Source organism: Periplaneta americana, chromosome 1, assembly GCF_040183065.1.
Source record: "Periplaneta americana isolate PAMFEO1 chromosome 1, P.americana_PAMFEO1_priV1, whole genome shotgun sequence".
In the NCBI taxonomy this organism is placed as follows: domain Eukaryota; kingdom Metazoa; phylum Arthropoda; class Insecta; order Blattodea; family Blattidae; genus Periplaneta; species Periplaneta americana.
The window spans coordinates 129,852,361-129,869,238 of NC_091117.1; the positions used below are offsets into that span (position 1 = coordinate 129,852,361).

The 16,878-nt window shown below is 36.2% G+C and overlaps 1 protein-coding gene across 1 annotated transcript in view; it reads right to left on the reverse strand.

Annotated features, from left to right (window-relative positions):
• The window catches only part of raptor (regulatory associated protein of MTOR complex 1), a 128,346-nt gene extending 118,487 nt beyond the window's left edge, over positions 1-9,859 (reverse strand). Inside the window, exons 1-3 of the mRNA XM_069827267.1 lie at positions 9,549-9,859; positions 8,779-8,881; positions 2,590-2,831 (exon numbers count right to left, since the gene is read on the reverse strand). Of these exons, the coding sequence (XP_069683368.1) occupies positions 2,590-2,831; positions 8,779-8,881; positions 9,549-9,698 (495 nt within the window). The 5' untranslated portion in view covers positions 9,699-9,859. The remainder of the gene's footprint in view (positions 1-2,589; positions 2,832-8,778; positions 8,882-9,548) is intronic.
• Positions 9,860-16,878: the final 7,019 nt, after the last annotated feature.

Below are 16,878 nucleotides of genomic sequence, written 5' to 3' on the forward strand. Positions count from 1 at the left end.
TTGTGTTTCTATGTTTCCTGTAATTAGCCTATGTTTTATATTTTTTATTATGTTGTCTATTATGTTAGGATTGTATCCATTTTTTGTGCTAGTATTTGATGGTATGTATTTCTTCAATATAGTCTTGCTAGCTCATTGGTACGTTGAGTAGTCTGTATACCATGGCTCGAAATGTAGCATGTTTGTGTTGTGTTGGGCGATTGGATATATTGCATATGTGTGTGGTTGTTGTAGGTTTTCTGTATATTTTGAAAGTGTGTTTGTTATCTAGTTTTGTTATTGTGATGTCTAGGAAGTTTATAGATTTGTTTTCGATTTCTAATGTGTAGTGTAGCTTTGGGTGTATTTTGTTTATGTGTCGATGTAAGTTTTGAATCTGTCTTTTGTCTACACATCACAATAACAAATCCATTAACTTCTTAGACATCACAATAACAAAAGTAGATAACAAACACACATTCATAATACACAGAAAATCCACAACAGCCACCACACACATACGCAACACATCCAATCACCCAACACAACACAAACATGCTACATTTCGAGCCATGGTACACAGACTACTCAACATATCAATGAGTACAGTGAAGAAATACATACCATCAAATACATAGCACAAAAAAATGGATACAACCCCAACATAATAAAAAATATAAAACACAATTACAACATAGAAACACAATACAAACACAAGAACATAAAAAGTACATCACATTAACATACAAAAACAAAAATACACAAGATCGCATTTTCGTTCAGGAAATTAAATTACAACATCGCTAGAGAACACAAAGCACTCTACAAAAGCATCTCAACACACAAACAACACGAACCAGTGAGGGAAGTGGGGAAAAAACCAGAGGCGGTATACTATCCCAAGATATTCCTCTGGCATACCTCGATTTAAAAAAAAAAAGACATACTCCCTCCCTTACAACACAGACAAACGATGTATACAATAAATTGTTTCATACATTCAGTAATGCGAATCTTTGAAGCTTATGCAATACATTAAATTTCTTACTATAATAATTTCAACTTACTTCAGTTATTTACTATATTATTTTACAATGTCTTTTGAGATTTACCATTTAATGTTGAAGTTTTAAAGTGCCTTACTTAATTATTAATAAAAAGTGCAACAAAAAAAAATGACAGTCACTAAATTGGCAACAATGGCCACCACAAACTACAGACAATAGCCTTCTATATTTGAAATCTTGAAATTCTACAGCTGTAAGCATTCCAGGGGTTGACTTATCAAATAAGCGTGTCTAAATACCCACTGAATACATTTCCAGAAGGCTGTGGTTTAGATTTACAAAGCAAACCGATAGTACTCTTTGCTGTGAAGAAACGTATAAACAAATTTTTACAACCACATTTTTTCAGTGATGGTAGTCATTTTTCACTAACAGTATGTTTTCTGGCCATAGAAATCAGTGGTGGTATTCCATATCAACGCATACCGTCTCACTTCCCTCACTGACACAAACAAACAAATACAACCTAACAGGTGTATACAAACTCAAATGCAATAGCTGCAACAACTTCTACATCGGACAGAACTTCTACATCGGACAGACAGAGAGATCATTTCAAACATGTTACAAAGAACACACCACAATCATAACCAAATCACACAACACATCCACATATATGCAGAACACATCATAAACACCAACAACAGATACAGCAACATAGACACAAACATGGAAATCCTACATATCCAGCTCAAAATCAGAAACTAAACATACTAGAACAGCACAAAATATACAGACACACAAGAACACACCTACAACAAATTCTCAATACACAACTGAATTTCAGAACATACACACACACTATTTGACTTCACACTACTTAACACAAACACACTACGCAGCAAAACAACTGAAGAAACCGTAAGATATAAGGACTTCACTAGTTCTGAAGATGGCTACTACTAAGATGAAACTAATCAATTACGTATTTGTAAATTTAGTTTACATTTAACACGTGAAAGTGGTCGTCATAAATATATTCGTAAGTGATATAGTGTTAGAAGTTGTGTAATCAAGATGCTGAATGTTCTATTAATACAGTATCACATTTTCAAATAAATTCAATATTTCGGGCAACTATGTGATGATGACTTGCATGAAAAATTTAAATAAAGACAAACTATTCCTGTTCTTCAATGCTCGGAAATGAAGACTATTTTAGATTATTTAACAGTACAATGTTTGTTACACTCTTATGAATTAACATTTAAACTTTCCAACATAGAATGTCTTAATGTGAAGTGTGAAATATAAAAAATGAACACACAGAATATGAAGGAAAGACATCAAAATGAGTTCGACATTTTTTAATCAACAAGTTCTCTGCTTGTTTCAAGTGTTTGGTACAATCAATATGAAGACAAAAATAAAATACATCAAAATTGAATGTAATCATTGGACGTGAATATTTTTTAAATTTCAAAATCTATACTCAATCGTGTTATTAAACTCACACATAATCGTTTTATGGTGTTGCTGAATGACCACAAGAAGATTTGAGGCAACACCTACCATTTAAGACCAAATAAATTATAACACTTACCCTGTTGAAGACCCAAACCTCTCCATTTGAAGTTGGCTTGGGAACTCCATGTCCATTATAATGAAAGAGAACACGCTCTTCTTTGGCATTTCGTCTCAAAGAAGTACACAACTTCTTAACTTCCTCAACAGTTGGATCGAGACTCTGCTTATACCTAGCTCGAGGCTGCCAACGTTCATACTGCTTTTGTAAATTTGCACCTATTGTTTCTAAAGCTTTTTGTGGACTCATTGACAATGGATCTGTAAGTGAATTCACGAAAGAAAATGTTTATATGGGTTCGCAATGTATTACAGCATGTAAGCATAAGATTAAGTTTAAGTGAATATATACCAATAGTAACAACTTTTTACTTGTACCATATCTTTAAATATGGTAATATTATTAAGCTATTCAAAAGCAGCAAACGAAGCAGTACCAAAATCTTCACATAAAAACTGGAGAATAAATAAAATAATTCAACCTGCAAAACTTCTACAAAATCCATCACAATTTGGCATAACTGACAATGAACATGCTGTCATTCATGCCAAAAAAGGTACTAATATTTTGTAAACAACCATCTCTGCAGTATATTTAAACCAGTAAATTAATAACTCGAAGAACAATTAGAAGACCACTTCAAAATCAAAAGCAGTTACAGTTGTTTGCTAATGAACTGAATTTTGGATTTCTTCCATTTTCCGTCTAGTGTCCCAATGGTACAGTACTTCATTAGCTAAGTTGGTTATCTCCTTGGATTTTGGTTATTGCTTGACACTGTAATAGATGTTCTCCATTCAATATAGTCTGGTTGTTTACAGATGATGTATTGGGGCGAGATGTAGATTTTCAATCTATGAAGGTGCGCAGCCAAGCAATCATATCCAATAGTTAATCAGAATTATGCTATACTTATTTGTCGTGGAAAATCAGGAATAAAATTCATATTCTCAAAAATGGTTCATTTTTTTCCAGCACTGTTGTTTCCAAATTCTTCGTTTTGTTTTGTTTTGTTTTAATTATATATTTCACTTGTAGTGTGCAAGACCACTTTCTTATGTCATGTACTCGGGTCTTAATTGTTTCATTTGGGAGCCCTTCTTTGCTAAAATATCTGCTTGTTCATTTTCTTCAGTACCAATATGAGATAGTATACACTGAAAATTTATTTGTTTTCTAAGATTTTGCAGTACATTCAAAGAATGACGTATTTCATTTATTATACTAAGTGTGATCAAAAAACAAGGTAAGTCGAACCGCCACTGCTTTACAGGAACTGTTACGGGTGGCTCAAAGTTGGAGTGTCTACCCTCACCTTCAACCTAACTGCCAAACCATAAACTGCTCACCTGGTGCATTCCAGTATCCCATGAGGGGTCAGTAAGTGAAGTTGTGTTTTCAATTCTTGTTCATTTCGCAAAAATGTTAAAATTCGAGCAATACAGCAGAATGAAATTTTGCTTCAAGTTAGGGTTTTTGGTTCGGAAAAGTCACCAAAAACTACAAACGATGTATGGGATGTTGCTGTGACATAAAATACAGTTTGTAAGTGGATTCAAAGATTTAAAATAGGAAATTTTTCACTGGACACGAACTGGCCATAGGTGACCATCAATATTGCTTACAGATGAAAATGTGGTGAAAATTCGGGATTTGATTAATGCCAACCATCATCTCACAATTAGAGAAATCTCATCATGGACCTCTTTGTCTTATGGATTTGTTCAGACCATTCTCACAGAGAATTTTATCATGAGATGTGGATAGATCCTGCACCGTGACAATGCGTCCAGTCTCACAGCACTATTGGTGACTCAATTTTTGGCACAAAAATCAATGTTGGTGGTTCTTCACCCACCTTATTCCCCAGATCTAGCATCCTGTAACGTTCGCTGTTTCCAAAATTAAAAGGTGTCTTGAAAGGACAGTGGTTTCAATCCATAGAAGAAATTAAATGCTCTGTGACAAAGGTCTTAAGTGCAATTAAGAAAGAGGGCTGCCAAATGGCTTTCAAGCAGTGACAAGAACATTGAAATAAATGTGTATGTGCGGGAGGGGAGTATTTTGAAGGGGATTAAAATTGTGTCATGGTAAAATGAATTACTGTGAAGACCAGCCAGCTGAAACAATTACAGCTAAAACAATTTCGGCCCATTATACGAGCTGTGGCAGTGTTCATAGCAAGTTTTGACTCTCGTAGTACAATGACGTAATGCAACAATTCACATCAAATAATGTTAGCTTTTGTTTATCAATGAGCTGGCATTTTGTTCAACATGGAAGTGTGGACTGCAGAGCAACGTGCTTTCACAGTAGAGGACATTCCAAGAACAAGGATTCACCAAATGCTGCACAGCATATATTGAGAGACACTTGAACTTAGGTCATTATGGAAGAGTGCCAGATGCTCGCATCATTGCAAAGTGGATCCAGCAGTGATAGATTTGGATTTTATAAAAGTGATAGTGTAGATTCTGATAATATCTGAAATGCACAAAATCGCAGTGTTGCCAAGCAAATCTCTTTGGCTTCCAAGTGACTGTAGCACGAATATTTTCTATCACTGCTCAGATCAGTATGTTATAACTGGAACTTAAAAAATTCAGGTGGCCTAAATTTTGTTTCTGGGTCTGTACAGCTGCAAAAAAAAAAAAAAAAAAAAAAAAAGTGGCCGCACTCATGAACAGTGAATATTTTCTAAGTCCTCTTTGGATTACTGTGCTGTTACATGCGCTTAAAGAAGCAGTTTCGGAACTATGATGTTTAAGCAGGAGACATTCAGCATCTACATCTCGTAGTGGTAAAGTGTTCACTTAATGATTCAAAGGTTGTGAGTTCGAGCCTTGTTCAAGTCATTTCATTTTATTATCATTCGTTAGCGATATACATAATATTCAAATTATCATTTGGTCGAAATTGACTCCAGACTGCTAAATGAAATGTGATTTGTCTTGTAAAGTGTTATATCTGTTCTTGTGGTTGTTATTTGTTAATGCTGAAATTAGGCTATTTATAATTAATGTTGAAATTTTGTATGTTGCATTTTAGTTAATGTTTTATGTTGTATTTTAATTATGTGTTACTTTTGACATGTCCCTTATCATGTATGTGATCAGTTGGATGCAATAAATGAATATGAATATCAGTGACTTGCGGTGGCCCAACAGATTACCCAAGTAGCCGCATAGTCAAGTTTTCTTTTTCTTCTTACTATTTATATTTGATTCAAATACTTATAATATTACTAATTACAAAAATACATTGGTATTTGGTACCAATTTTTTTTTTTACAAAATCTATAAGATTAGGCCTTCTGCAACTACTGCCTAAAATTAAAAATACTATTATAAAAGATTACTCTAAGTATTAGTAAGTCGTGACGAGTTATTCCATCTTGTTGGGGAAACATGTGGTAATAATCGTCGACCCAGAAATTCATCAAGAAATGATTTGGAAAAAAATGCTGCAAGTCCAGAAAGAATAGCAAAAAATATACGGCATTCAGGAATACTTGAAGCACTTTGGGACAGTGCTAAATTTAAACAGTGTGCATAGCAGTGAACAAAGCTTGTGGAAAAGGCGCCTTAACATTAGCTTGACACCATGTAATGAAGAGGCCATCACTGCACTTCCCTCTGTGCGACAAGTTTCTTACTGCAGTTTGAAAAGTCTTGAATATGTCTTAAAAATAAGATCAGAATGTGCTGCCGCTGTTTTGTCCTCACTTACATCACGGAGGCACACAAACCGCTCTACCACCCTTCCTTCAATTGTATATCGATAAATGAGAGAAAATTGTGATTTATTCGAGACGTCAGTTGTCTCATCAGCTAATATGGCAAAAAAATCAGATTTCTGTAATTGCTGTTTAATTTCCTTATTAAGTGCACTGGCAACAGATCCAATTAAATCATTTTGAATACGATTTGATACATCTTTGAATACTGTAGATGTCTCCAAATGATTTTTTAGAAGAGGGTCGTACAGGACGGTGTAGTCCAAAAGTTCTAAATAATTACTGTGGTTGTTGGATATTTTTGACTTATTGTTTCCTCTAAATGAAAGTTCCAGTTTTGCAAGTAAACAAATGGTGTTTATAAGCCTTTTCAGAATGTCTCTATTGCGTGTTACCTTTTTATTATGTAGAATAATACTTTGTTGTGTTTGGTCACTTAGCTCAGTTTCAATATGCACAGTTCCAAAAGTCGCGAGTACGTTATAAGCACGAATATGTGCAATAGCAACATCATGATCCCATATTGCTTTAGTTAAATTACTATATTTAGCTTTTGTTGCTGAATTAAATTATTATTATCACCAAACATATTCAAAACTTTTTATTGCATTCATATACACGTACACAATGTAACTACAAAGTACCGGTACAAACAAACGTGAGAGAAACAGTAGTTTTACACTCATTCGACTTCGTGCAGCCCAGGCAGGCTACTGACTGCTTGGGGTATATACATTTACTGCAGTCTCGTGAGGTGTCCCTCATTGGTTAAAAGTTATGATGACGTGGGTTGTCATGGCAACTTCCATGCTAACCTGCATTCAGCACTGCTGGCACCAAGAGGACTCTTGGCTGGCACTCTGCTGCCAGCTCAGGACCGCAGTATGTGCATTGTATATGCCCCATCACGCGACTTACAATATTAACAAAATGTATTTAGAAACGTTTCACGACTTTATGATTAAATAAATAGAAAGTTTAATCATGGATTTACGTAGATACCGTGATTCTTATAATCAATCAGTGCTGCCCAAGTTGTGCTTGGGTTGCTTGGGTGGACTGCATGTCACTGATGAACATTAATATTAATCAAGTTGTACGAACATTGAATATATTAGAAGATAATGGATGAGATTGCCAGAAGTTGGTCAGTCGGTAGCTGTTGCTGTTTGCATGGGACTGGCTAATACCTGACTGGAATTCTCTGTATACAAGTCAAGTAAGTTAGTTACATAATAGTGGCATTCTGGAGTTGTTACTTTAGCATCCCCATCTGGCACGAAATGTAATAGCTTAAATCATAGAAAAAAAAAAAAAAGGGATTAAATTTGGAGAATAAATGTTGAGAGGTTTGCTTTCCACCCGTTTACCTCTATGCACATTAACAAAACAAACCTATGAAATTAATGTTTGTGTATTATGAGTGATACAGCAGAACTACTATTATTCCTTAGATTTTTTATGATAAAATCATATCGATATTACATCTAAAATTTATACATAAAACTAATTCCTTGATTTTCGGATATGTATGGCATAGTAAGCTTATATGTACATCTGAAACTAGTATGACTGTTCTTGTTTAGTCAATTGGGTCAAGTTTTAGTACCCTACGGCCACTTCCAAAGGACTCCTAATGAATATTCACACGTTTATCACTGGGATTGTGGCACTGGAAATCAATTTAGAACACTTTTATCTCAGCCACGACACATTTCAATTTTTATTGTACAATATAAATGCAGTTATCACTACAATGACACAATAATTCTTGCAGATAACACAGAAACAACTTTGGAAACGTAATTAACAGAGTCGCAGTTTCACTTCACTTCCACTAGATGGACTCAGAATTCCAGCAGACGATATGGTACAGGTGTAGCAGGGATGCCAATATCAGCAAACGAAATGAAACTGTGAGGAATGTTACAACAGGTGTGCTAAACGTTAGGAATGTTACAATAGGTATGTAGCACTTTGGGTTAGGTGTGTAAGATAATATGACTGGTTACCACAATTGGCGACACTGCAATCATTCTCCCACTCCACCCCAAATAACGTCACAACGACGAAATATGGCCGCCTTCTTCCTTCAAGTATGACGATTTTCCTATATAAGTAAGGAACCTATTTAGGGCGGGTTGGGTGGGACCACAGCTCAACCAGTGTTTGTTTTTAATTCCTTATACTGGCAATATCGAACTAAAACTTCACCGTCAATTGTCCGAAGATAGGTCTGAGCCTCACAAGTGATACCAAGAAGGCACCCCTTATGAGGCAACTAGGCCAGGAGATAATGGGGTAGGATGGCCAGTTTCTTTCCCCCTCCATCGCATACATAGCCGACTAGCTACATACATAGTATGACTATTCTCTCTTAAATATCACACACCCTCTGGTATGATCTGAATAGAGAATAAAAAATAAATAAATAAATAATACTCAATGAGTTTCCTTTGTCATATACTTACCAATCCAACATTCTAATCGAGCACATGGTTGTGTCTTCACGATATCAGGAGGATCAACACCAACATTGAGACACAAAACAAGTGCCACACTCACTGTTTTCATCTGTATTTAAGGAGAAAATATGTAATGTACATTTCATAAATCAAATTATAAAAATAATTACAATCATAACAATGTTTGATTTCATAATCGACACATCTTGCTGGATTTAACAATCCATTCCCCATCCCTCATATGCAATTGCAATCGTATATGTATAATAATACTGTACTACAGCCATGTAAGCAATACAATACAATACAGTTTGTATGAATTCATATTAAAGGTACAAAAAATGCATGAGTGAATGTATATGAAGGTTGGAGGGAAATTCAATGGGCACATTAAATCCTTCCCAAAATCTCAAGAAACTTCGATATCTCACCATACTACCCACGGAAGAGAAAACGCACTTACATAATTTAAATCTTTTCGCATTCCTCAGCCTTAATTCACTTAAATATCCCTCAACTAACCCACTAACCTTGTCACATGGTACCTTGGCCTCATGTCAGTTATATCCTCATTTAATTCATCTAACCCATAACGAAACGCAAATCAGACGTCAGTTTCGTTTGTGCTGTGGGGAGATTTCGAAGATAGGCCTTAAATTTTAACCAAAAACAGTGGTACAGTAACAGGATGTAAAGACATTCAAAACAAACGACAGGAAATATGTCATTCCCATTCAGTAGTTGAATTTAATACATGGAATATTAAAAAACCTTACCCTTTCTTTCATTCGCCATGTCTGAGTTACTGCGTTTGCACCTTCTATTTTCTCTGTGTGACGCTTCTTCACAAAAGATAGAGGTAATTGCCAGTCAATACTGCTATCATCTTCCTCTGCGTTGTGACTACTGTTTATAACACCAGCCATTTTGTCAAGAAAATTTTAACTTACACAAATTAGGTAACAATTCCGCCTATATTACTAAAATAAAACAACATAGTTGAATTGTATAATTAATTCGCACATCAACTGCGAAGTATCCTGCCATCTTCGTTTAGTATACAGCACACAGCTGATTTTACGATGCTTCGCTGTTTTAACTGGCTGGCGCGACTCCGAAAACTCAAAGAGTTTGTTCGTACCAAAGGTCAATACATAAGATACAATCGATTTCTGTCATCTTGATCTTATTGACGGCGCAATATTCGAACTACGTTTATATGATACGTTCAATTTATTAATTAATCTTCTTCTTGATGATGCAATATTCGAACTATGCATACATATCCGAATACATTTTTGAAGTTCGACATCAGTTCTTCCTACTCGATCTATAAGTTCGGGCGTACTTGATCTCTCCCCATTTCAATCTAGTCTGCCCAATGGCCTATTTCCAGTGGAGTTATCTTGCCACAAAGTTTCTAAGAAAAACATCTTCTCAAGATCTGTACTCTTCTCTCAATACATGTCCCATAATATTAAAAGTAATAATAATAATAATAATAATAATAATAATAATAATAATAATAATAATAATAATAGTGTAAGTTTTATATAACAATAATGTGATGTGACTTTTATTTCTAACTTTAACCACACACCCGTCAACAATGTGTATTTTACTCAACACAGTAATCGTTATTGCACTCCACACAGCGACAATGACAATTCACGTGTATTATTGAGAAGAACAACAATGTACTCCTAATTTCAACTAATGTTCATAAAGCAATATGCACAGAACAAAACTGTCAGTTCACTGTTCGTTCGCCTTGGCTAGTTCTTCTAGCTAACTCACTAAAGTTCACTGTGCGTCGAACCCAAGCCTTCCAAATACAGTTCACTGCACTTCGAACCCAATCCTTCCAGATACAGTTCACTGCACTTCGAACCCAAGCCTTTCAGATACAGTTCACTGCACTTCGAACCCAAGCCTTCCAGACGCGGTTCCCTGCACGTCGAACCCAGCCCTCCAGATACGGTTTCTTGCACGTCGAACCCAAGACCTCTGGGTACTTTGCACTCGCCTGGATACTGCCACAGTTACAGACTCACTCAAATTCACTGCACCTCGAACTCAGATCCTCTGGGTACGTCTCCGCTGTACAAGACTAACTAGCTCTCTCGCAGCTGACTAACTAACTCACTAGCCTCCGTCGGCACTCACGGTGTTATTTATTTACCATGATCGTCTCGAATGTTCTGTGTCGCAAAGCCTCTGGAACATGCAACAATCGGTCTCCAGACGTTTCCTTACTTCCGTCGCCAACTCTGCGCTGGGACTGCAGTCTTCTTTCCCCTCGCTGCGCTGCGCCACAGCATCTGCCGAAGCTCGAGTCTCGTCTCCCCGCGCCCTCCCTTCTACCAGACGTGCGCGCGACTCCCGTGGCAATCAGACACGAGCAGAATATTCCAGACGGGTGCCAAAATAATAATAATAATAATAATAATAATAATAATAATAATAATAATAATGTATGTGTCTGTGTGCATGTAAGCATGTATGATATAATTCTGTATGTAAAAATTAGCGTTGTGATCTGAACTCCCATGTTTATATTTTCTACTGCCAATGGGTATCATCGGAGACTTCTTCAGAAGACTGAAGAAGGTCCTGATACAGTTGAAGGTAGTGAGCAGACTGTGTTTTATCTAATTGAATTCTTGAATTCTTTGAAACCACAAGGATGCCACCACATAAGTAATTTAATACTTAATATTGAATCACGAATAATACTATTGCGAAATACTGACCCACCAACAGAGATTTAGTTGGAAAATTAGAACTACCAGTGCCATACAGATCTCGGATTATATCTTTGCGGTCAGTGCCAGAGCTGCCGAGAAGGGGGGGGGGGGGGTGCAAAGGGGACAAGTGCATATGGGTCTGTGAGCAGTAAGGGCCCGTCAGATTAAGTGAGTCTGATTACTTTTTATTATCATGAATAATTATTCACAGATACACACCGGTACTATAAAATTTTGTAAGAACATTTGTTACATGAATCTGACATATTAACCAACAAAAGTAGAATTAATACAAATTACCACTTCATTATGTAAATGTTTAACTTTTATATAATAGAATATCGGTTTCCCACGTTAACAATCATCGACACAACACTTGAGAGCTCCAGGGTTTGCCTAGAATATGTTCCCGTCGCTTGTACCAAACACGTTCAATTGGCTTGTCCTCTTAACTACCAACCCCTGTCGGCCCACCGCAATATGCTAGTGGACTCTCCCAAATCCAAGCCACAGGATCACGTTTCCTTTTCAGTAGAGCCTACATAGTATGTTTCGTGACGAAACTTTCGTCTCTTCGTTGTCGTTTTTCTAGTAAATTCTGTTCATTAGTGTTACCAGTGGACAATGGATAAGTAGAAGCATAAGTCGGGAGCTGAGAAGAGCAAGGAGAGACAGAAAAAATTGGAAGATATTAAGAAAAGGGGTAGAACTTTGTTTGAAGTTGGTGTGAAATTGAGTGATCTTGGAAAACTAAAAAGTAGCAGACAAATTGTGTCATTGAATGTGTTGTTCGAGAACAAAAGCCTTTCCAAAAACAGTATTACCAGTACAGTATTTTCAAAACTCAAGAATGAAGAATGTGTTCCCAGAAACTGGCTGTGTGGAGTGAAACAAATCAGGGAAAATAGTGCAGTGACTGATTTGTTTCACTCCACATTAGCCAGTCTCTGGGAACACATTCTCCATTCTTGAGTTTTTTAAATAATACTGGAAAGGCTCTTGTTCCACCTCTTAGAAGGTTATTTGGCAGATTGAGGGTACTTTTTCGAACAACACATTCAAAGACACAATTTGTCTGCCACTTTTTAGTTTTCCAAGATCGCATGTTACTTGCCATGACTCAGAGTTAGGAACTGGTGTGGGTAAATTTGTTTCACTTGCACATATTAACACATCATTTTTACTATTGTTTGCTTGTTCTGATTCAATATCATAATTTTTTTCTAAACAGCCACAACCATCAATATTCACTTCTAAGCATGAACTGTCTTCATTTTGACAACGTGACCAGATGGGCTTGAGATTGTTTTTTTCTGCACCTTCACTAGTAACGCTCAATTTCACACCAACTTCAAACAAAATGAAGGAAATAAAAATGTATTCAGAGTAACAATGTGTCAAGAAAGACTGAGTAACTTTGGCCTTCTTAGTCTGGAGAGCGATCTTGCTAGGTCCTTAAATGACTTAATTGATGATTTTGCATCAATGAAGTCAAGGAGCGTTGTTTGTTGATGTTGGTTTGCAAGTCAGAAATTACAGCTGTTTAAGAATAGTGTTTTATGAAAACGAAACGAAACAAACGACAACGAAAGGACGAAAGTTTCGTCACGAAACGTACTATGTAGGCTCTACTGAAAAAGAAGCGTGATGAATTTAATATATTGTGCTAATGTGAAATTTTGCTAAAAGTTTTCTATGTAACAAAAGTGTATATTTTTAGATTCGTATGACTGATGACTATAGAAGCACTGGAAATTATTAAGGAAAAAAGAGACTGTATCATCAGTGGTTAAACTCGAAGAGAGAAGAAGATTTAAAAAACTATAGAGAGTGTAAGAAACAAGTAAAGAAGGTTATAATAAAGTGTAAAGAAGAATCATGGGAAAAGGTGTGTGCTGAAATTGATCATTCATTAGGATACAGAAGATCTGCAGAGGCATGGAGAGCTATAAGGAGGATGAGGACAACTAATAATCCATCACGAGCCCTAAATCTTGTCGGTATGGAGCAATGGGAGAAACATTTTGAAAATCTATTAGTTGAGAGAAGAATGGAACAGCAAGTCTCTAGGTTTACTAATAATACATCATCATATATGGAACCTATTTTACAGGAAGAAGTGAATCAAGCATTAAAAAAAGCAAAGAATGGTAAAGCCAGTGGTCCCTGTGAAGTAATGACAGAATTATGGAAATATGGACCCCCGTTACTGAAAAGACTTATTTGTAAATTGTTTAATCAGATTTTGGAAGGTGATGAGATACCAAAGGATTGGTGTATGTCATATATAACACCTATATATAAGAAAGGAAACCGTAAAGATTCTGGAAATTACAGAGGAATTAGTGTCATGTCGTCTATTAGTAGAGTTTTTAGTAGTATTATTACAAACAGGCTTGAACACATTATAGAAGGGAAAATGTCAGAGGATCAAGCAGGCTTCACTAAAGGAAAATCATGTATGGATCACATTTTTAGTCTGAGACAGATAACTGAAAAATCATATGCAAAGGGCCAAGAAATTCATTTAATATTTGTTGATTTAGAAAAGGCCTATGACTCAGTGCCTATTATCAAACTTTGGGATGCAATGGAGGGTATTGGTATTGGTTTACCAATTATTTCTCTCATCCGACGGATGTACCAGCAGTGTCAGGCATCTATTAAAGTGGGGAAGAGATTGTCTATACCATTCAGAACGAATAAAGGACTGAGGCAAGGTTGTAGCATGTCTCCTACTCTTTTTAAAATATATATACAACAAATATTAGAACAATGGAATCAGTCTTGTGGAGGAATGGGAATACCAGTTCAAGGTGGCACAATACATACATTAATATTTGCAGATGATCAAGTGATAATGGCTCAATCTCGTGAGGATGTGAAATATATGATGAGAAAACTCCTGGATTCATTTGAAGCAGGTGGATTGCAAGTAAATATGAAAAAAACTGAATATCTTGTAGTAGGTGGAAATGGAAGAGACATCTCCTTACACCAAGGAACTATTAGAGCTGTTCAAAAATTGAAATATTTGGGATCATATATTGATGATTTAGGGAGTTGTAACTCCGAAATAGATAGTAGATTGGTGCAAGCAAGAAAAGCCATAAGGATGCTGAATGGAGTACTGTGGAGCAGGACGATATTGAATGACACCAAGAAGAGGATTTTGATGGCGATTGTGGAAAGTATAATGACATATGGCGCAGAGGGGTGGACGTTGGTAGAAAGTAAAAAATCTAAGATTTTGGCAGTGGAAATGGATGGAATACGACGTAGTGCCAGAGTTTCCAGATTAGAAAGAAGGAGAAATGAAGAAGTGAGACGGATGATGGATATGGAGGAGACAGTGATGGATAGAATTGAGAGACGAACTCTTCAATGGTATGGACATGTCAGAAGAATGGAGGAAAGTAGGTGGCCTAAAACTCTTTTGGAATGGTCACCTCATGGTAGAAGGAAGCGGGGTAGGCCAAGAACAACCTGGAGAGGACAGATCCATAGATTGATGAGTGACAGGTCCCTGGAAGGAGATGAATGGCTTGACCGGGAAGATTGGCGAATGGGAATACAGGGTAACCGCTAAATAGTGGAGAAACCCTCAAAAGTAAAGTAGTAATCTGTGTATGGGCTTATCTTTTATTTATTTTGCAAATAATTATTATGGTCAGAATAACTGATAACTTGTCACTTTTAACTTTTTTTTTCAATGGGACCCAAGCACAATATTGCACAGGGGCCCATAAATCCTGTTGGCGGCCCTGATCAGTGCTGTTAAATTTCGAATGGCTTATCGTACAACATGAGAGTCAGCATATTGAAAAGCATTACAACTTTCCTCCCCTCTCCTCACTTACCCACCGCAAATGTGACGTTGCACAGAGGTAGATATAAAATTCGAGATCTATACTCACCTAATCCTTTAAAATTTTCCATATTCGTTCGAAGGGGTGTTGTTCTGCAGTCATTTTTCTTTTATGACAGGAGAGTTCTTCTTCTGACAGCCAGGGTTTCACATAATATGACAGGGGGTCGAATTCAGAAAGAGGAGGTCCAGTTAAATGATTAACATCAAATCAGTTATATTTTCCACCAAAAGAGCATTATTTCTTATTGGGGTTACAATCTCATTGATGGAGCTAATTGACCATTCACACTCAGCTGTTGATATAGCAATAGTGTCAGAAGCGTAAAGAAGTGGCAGCAGATCATCTGGCTTTCTTTCATAATTTCTATATTCTTTGTACGTCCAGAGAGCTCAAATAATTTTCCTGTTACCTGAGATTCTAAATTGATTACTTTCTTCTCCATACATTATATCCAGCTCCTCACATCATTCTAATGTATTTAACACAGTTAAGTGACAGAGAAGATCATTATAGTTATTACTATTTTGAAAATCTTCATTCATTCCTCTGTGAAATGACTGAGTAGTTATAAATATTGATTCTAAATTGGCACCAAGACTCCTATACAACTGGCCTGCATTGATGCTTTGTATTTTATTTCATCTTGACAGAGACACAGATTTGAATTTACTTATTTTAGACATAATATTAGCTAGCATGAGTAATTCCCTGGATTATTCTGCAATGACTGAAATACTCTAATAGTTCTTTTTTCTCAGTTTATCTGCTGTTGGCAGTGTCATTTCTCTCTTTCCAAGATCAGCTAATTCTGTCAGTGCATCGAGCATTATTTCTAAATTTTCTACTAACTCTATACTTGCCAAATATTTCTGTAAACCAGAATATTTATTCTTTCTTTCTTTCTGATCTCTTGTAACGTTATTCTGAGCCTTTTCAAAATGGGTGGCGGAGTTTGAAGAAGAAGAAGAAGAAGAAGAAGAAGAAGAAGAAGAAGAAGAAGAAGAAGAAGAAGAAGAAGAAGAAGAAGAAGAAGAAGAAGACGGTGGTGGTGGTGATGATGATGATGATGATGATGATGATGATGATGATGATGATGATGATGATGATGATGATGGCCTTTAAAGATTTTATCAATATTTTCTTACATGAGAAATACATGCTTACAAACTAAAATTTCTGCTCTCTAGGAAGAGGCCAAGAAAGATGACAGCGGTCCTGGGATTGCGACAAAGAAAGTGAATAGGGAACTTCCGGCAGGAAGAATCACAGCAGGTGACAACTGACAGCAGTGACCAGAGACCTTTTGAACAAGAAAAGGGATACAGCATGGCTGAAGAATTATAAATTTGTCTGGACAAGAGATGGTAAAATATTTGTAAGAAAAGATGAAGCCAGTCCCGTGAGTAAAATCACTAATGTTGACGATGTAAATAATTTGTAAATACGATTGTGTCGGTAACCACGATTTACTTCACTACAATGAGTAT